We start from the raw sequence: 5,554 nt of genomic DNA on the forward strand, positions 1-5,554 counted from the left end.
CCACCTTAGGTGTACGTGGCTGGCGCCTTAGCCGGTTGAGCTATAGGCGCCGAGCCCCATCATTTAACTTTTAACAAGAATATTTACATGACAAATTCTTTGAACTCAAGGCATAATACTTTCCTATTTGTTCTTTAATGTGCTTGCAATAAATATCTGATGATTAAATCTAAAACATAATCACAGTAAATTTCTAATTTCTATGATATTAGAGAGAGGGAGAAAATGGCAATCTTTTAATTCATTTAAGCCAACTGGTTAAAACACTGTCTTCTATCCACATTACCCTTCGTAAAAAATAAACAGACAAAAAAAAGTGTTAATCAGCATTTGAGTGTTTTCTTATTTCTCTTTCATAACTTGTAGTATTAATTCCAATAAGAAATACTAAAAGTAAACATCCTTTTCTTAGGGTTGTGCTACTGTCCAATGAGCGCATAGTGAGGGCAGTTCCGCTAACACCTACACAACACGCTTGCATCAACTAGAACTTTGCTTTATACTGGTGTAATTTCTGGAAAAAAGAAAAATAAAAAATAATTTAAAAAAGTAAAAAAGACATACTAAAAGTTAAAAAGCAAGAGAGTAGGGGGAAAAAACAACTTCTAAGCAAGAAAGAATTGGCTCATATCTTCTATCAAAGGTATTACATTTAGTAGCACTGTATACACGTTTAGAGAAAAGATCAGTATTCCTCTTTCAAGGATACGCTGTCAAAACTGCAGTTTTGCACAGGAAGAATGCAGGGATGTTGTAGTGTTCAAACATTAACTCTGTCAGTTTCTCTCTCTTCGCTCTAGTATTCCACTTAAGAAGGGGGGAAAAAGAAGAAATGGAAATTATTTGTACTTTAAGAGTTAAAATGTTATGATATTAACAATGTATGATATTAACAAAGACAGAAAATATTAAAATAAAATACCATAGCAAATCATCTTTAATAGTATCTCTTTATACTTAATTTATTTTTATTTCTTTATAAACAAATTAGATATAAATTAAAATTTATTATTTAATAAAGTCTGCTTCTATAAATTTTAGAAATTACAGACTTCTTCGCAAAGCACAAAGAAATCAGGGTTCTTAAAAACTATTATTCAATTACAAGAGTAAATCTAGTAATCAAAATCCTAAACACAAACTTTAGACCACCAAATTCTCCCACTTATAGTGATAGTCATAAAAGATACTATAAGTTGAAACAAGATGTTGATAATTTATAATCACTATACTTTCTTTCTGGGCCTTTTTTGTCTATATAATAAATGTATTTCACTAGAGACTTCAGTCTAGAAATTTCCAGTGCTAGTTCAACATTTGACATCTCTTTTGGAGACTTGAGGATAAACGTAGAAACAGGGTTGGGAGTGGTGGTCCATGCCTGCGATTCCAGCACATTAGGAGGCTGAGGTAGGATTGCTTGAGGTCAGGAATTCAAGACCAGCCTGGGCAACGTAGTGAGACCCTATCTCTACAAAATTTAGAGGAATTAGCCAGGTGTGGTGGTATATGCCTTATAATCCCAACTACTCAGGAAGGCTGAAGCAGAAGAATCACCTGAGTGCAGGAGTTTGAGGTGCAGTGAGCTATGAGGCCACCACTGCACTCTAGCTCCAGCACCAGAGTGAGACCTTGTCTCAGAAGAGAGAGGGAGGCAAGAAGCAAAGTAGATATACACTGCTCTTGGGCATAAGATGATTCACAAACCTAAAATGGGAAGCAATGTACTGAAACCAAATGTTAAAACAAATCCCGGGGGGGGGAGATAACCACCAGAACCCTTTTGGGTTTTGTTGTTCTCAGAATGTTTACTGAAATAATAAAAGTTATAATAGTGTTTAAAAATTAATCCCCTATTTAATTTTCAAATTCAAAATATGAATTTCAATGTCTCTTTAAAGAAAAAGAAATTTTTCAAATGAGGAGAAAACTAAAGGGGAAAAAACCCTAGAGAAACATGGAAAAGAAGTCTTTGTCTCACCGGTGCTTCAGACATGAGAACAGGATGCAGGCTGGCTTCTGATTTGACATGCATTTTATAGGTATGATCCAAAATAGCCTGGAAACTATCCCAGTCTTCAACTGGAATATAAAATTAATAGCTTGGAAACAATGCTTAATTGAAGATGAATACAGCATCTGGAGAGATTGTTTCTATGACTTAGCAATTTATAATTTAATACACAGAAACTACTTATTTTACAGATCTACTTCATCACTTAGTACTTGACACAGAAGTTATCTTTGTTTGTTTTTTGAGACAGGGTCTCACCCTGTTGCCCAGGCTAAAGTTCAGTGGTGGTGTCATAGCTCACTGCAACCTCAAACTCCTGAGCTCAAGCAATCTTCCTGTCTCAGCCTCCCAAGTAGCTGGAACTATAGGTGCATACCACCACATCCAGCTTATTTTTCTTTCTTTTTCTTCTCTCTTTTTTTTTTTATAAAAACAGAGTTTTGCTCTTGTTCAGGCTGATCTCCAACTCCTGACCTTGAGCAATCTGCCTGCCTTAGCCTCCCAAAGTGTTAGGATTACAGGCGTGATCTACTGTACCCAGCCTCAGAAGTTATCTTTGTTTTCTACATATAGAATCTTTTTAGTCCCTCTAGCCCTAGATCTGCATCAAATGTATTTTAAGGTATCTAATGGACCTAAAATACCAAATAAATATTATTCAATAAGTTATTTAGAGGCCCAGTGTATGATCAGAATGGTAGTAAGAAATACAAAAGACTTCTACGGTCCAGACCTGATACTCAAAAGACATTTTTAAAATTCAGAGCATAGCATGTATCTTCATTTTGGCTTGCTCATCAACATTCCACTAAAACTGCTCGCATAAGTCACTAATGACCTTCTAAGAGGCACATCCATGGAGACTTTGTATTTGTAATCTCACCTGACTGCTCTAAATTATGACACTATTAACTATACAAGAGTTAACTTTTTCTGCCACAGCCCAAAGAAGAAACAATGTTACCTGCATAATATATTACTTGTACAGGCCCATCAGGATTGGGGCTGGGGGAGGAAGTCAATGGACTTCTTTGGTAAATTTAACCTCTCTTTCTCTCTCCCTTCCTTAGTGTAAATCTCAGTGTCACACTGAGAATACTGGGAATCACCAGACTTTTCTGCTTCCATAGCTTTTGCTCTCTTGCCCTTCTCCTACATCCCTAACTGCTCCTCTTCACTCTCCTTCATGGGTGCTTCCTCTTCTCAATTGGTTAAATAAAAGTTTTTTCTAGGAACTCTATCCTCAACTCTTTTCATATTCCAAACTCTTTCTGGGTATTAAAATACAACTCCATGTCTTAAAATCTTTATTATGATCTTTTATTCACCTGCTTACCTGGATGTCCAAACACTTTGAACTCAATGAACCCATTTACTGGTACTTACTAGCAAGCCTGAGAAAGGCCTGCTTACAATCTTGAGCCTTATCGAGTGTCTAGGAACTTGACCGGCAAACCATTTCCATACACTGATAAAAACTTTCCCAAAATGAAGAGTACCAAAACTGTACAAATAATGTGGTCTGTGCCAAACACCTGTTTTCCTTCTGGGAGTTTAAAATCTTGGTACGTGATAGGCAGGGCGTACTACATGACCAGCTTTCAGTAGAAACCCTGGGCACCGTGTCTCTGATGCATTCTCCTGGTAGACATGTGCTGTCATGTTACAACTTGTTTCTGGAGGAAGCTTGTTGCTGGAGGGATTAAGCAATTTGTGTTGACTCCACAGTGAGAAGACTCTTACAAGCCCAAACTTGTCAGTGATTCGGGGTATCCTCAATACACTTGCCTTTGAAAACCATAAAACTTGCTCCTTCCCTTTCTGTTGTTATCTCAGTGAATGGGACCCTCTATTTAGTTACCACAACCAGAACTCTAGGAAACCGTCTCAACTCTTCTCTGCTTTTCACACTTGCAATCACTTAGTACCATTTTTCTCCTGGATATCTAAAAGCCACCTCAGGATCTCTTTGTTTTTGCAGTTTGGCCGGGGCAGGGTTTGAACCCGTCACCCTCGGTATATGGGACCGGCGCCCTACTCACTGAGCCACAGGCATCCTCCCACCTCAGGATCTCAGCTATCCGCGTTAATAGTTTCAACTCTCTTCATTTCTCATCTGGACTCTTACTTCCCTTACTGAGCTCCCTGCCTCTGTTTCCCTCCAATGTATCCTACATTTTGCTGTTAGATTAATTTTCTATCACATCTATTTAAATTCCTCCAGTTACTAGCTTAATATATCCCTGAAATGGTTTATAAAGTCTTTTATGACTGTTCTGACTACCTTTCCTGCTACTAACCCTAACATACCCAATGTTGCAGCCATATTTAACCGTATACCATTTATAACATGTTAAGTTTCCTTCACAACTCCATCTCTTCACACATTAGTCTCTCTACTTTAGCCAAATTTGTCAGCCAGCCTATTCTTCATTCATTGATCAAGACTTGTCACAAAAGGGTAGGCAGGGTGGTTCACCCCTGTAATCTTAACAGTCTAGGACACTGAGACAGGAGGATCACTTGAGACCAGAAGTTGGATACCAGCCTGAGCCACAGAGAGAGACTCCCTCTCTATAAAAAAATTAGTCAGACAACATGGTCCATGCCCATAGTCCCAATTACTCAGGAGGCTAAGGCAGGAGGATCACTTAAGCCCTGAAGTTTGAGGTTGCAGGGAGCTATGATGATGCCACTGCTTTCTAGTCTGGGCAACAGAACAAGATCATGTCTCAAAAAAATAAAGAGTTTACTGGAAAAGTTACCAACTCTGTGAAAACCATCAATGACTCCCCAATGACAGAGTCTCTTCCCTCTACTCCCACTCGTTATTGTACACCCTGTATTATAACACTTACCCCCACAGTGTATCACATTTGTATGTATGCACTGATTCCATCTATCTGATTGTAAGTTTTTTGAGGAAAAAGAACATTTCTTATGTATTTTTTGTATTTTCAGTGCCTGGAGCGTCAGTTTGTAGAATAAAAACACAGAAAAATGGCTGATGTTCTATACCATGCGTATTCTATAATCAAACCCATGGGTAAAATATCATACCCATTCCATTTTTCAGTGGTGAAATGGCTTCCATATTCTCCCTGGGAACACGCAGGGCATTAGTATCTATGTAGTAGGTAGGACCTCCTTGTTTGCCTTTATCGCCATCTATTTCCATCAACGTGCTTCCGTCGTCTCTTTCTACCACCATACCAATGGCTGTGGGGAAATCTACCTATAAGAGTCAAAAAAAGGATGTACGCATTTCACCTATTTTTATCAAGGAGTCATTCCCCACCTCCCCAACTAATGTCTTTTACCATATTTGTTCTGAATCAGAATTTCCTTATAAATTTAATTCTACATTAATAGCCCTACATACCCAGTCAACTCTAACATTACTTACTTTGGGGCAGTCCTCACCAGCATAACCAGCTCTCACAGTATAGGACCCAATGTCAAAAACAAGAGCTCCAACTTCATCTGAAAAGATTAAAAGACAATTAACATTAACAATTTGCAAATATGGCTCGGCGCCTA

General features: G+C 38.1%; 1 protein-coding gene and 1 non-coding gene across 2 annotated transcripts in view; one reads left to right on the forward strand and one right to left on the reverse strand.

Moving 5' to 3' along the window:
• Positions 1-5,554, reverse strand: part of ACTL6A (actin like 6A) — a 23,431-nt gene that overhangs the window by 13,659 nt on the left and 4,218 nt on the right. The window contains exons 2-5 of the mRNA XM_003794277.2: positions 5,421-5,497; positions 5,075-5,249; positions 1,982-2,082; positions 710-807 (exon numbers count right to left, since the gene is read on the reverse strand). Coding sequence (XP_003794325.1) covers positions 710-807; positions 1,982-2,082; positions 5,075-5,249; positions 5,421-5,497 — 451 coding nt within the window. The remainder of the gene's footprint in view (positions 1-709; positions 808-1,981; positions 2,083-5,074; positions 5,250-5,420; positions 5,498-5,554) is intronic.
• LOC111726758 lies at positions 397-522 on the forward strand. The gene has a single exon (XR_002774459.1). It is a non-coding gene; the product is annotated as a U4atac minor spliceosomal RNA (small nuclear RNA).

Source organism: Otolemur garnettii, unplaced genomic scaffold (assembly GCF_000181295.1).
Source record: "Otolemur garnettii isolate 467f Iridium unplaced genomic scaffold, OtoGar3 scaffold00078, whole genome shotgun sequence".
Taxonomy (NCBI): Eukaryota; Metazoa; Chordata; class Mammalia; order Primates; family Galagidae; genus Otolemur; species Otolemur garnettii.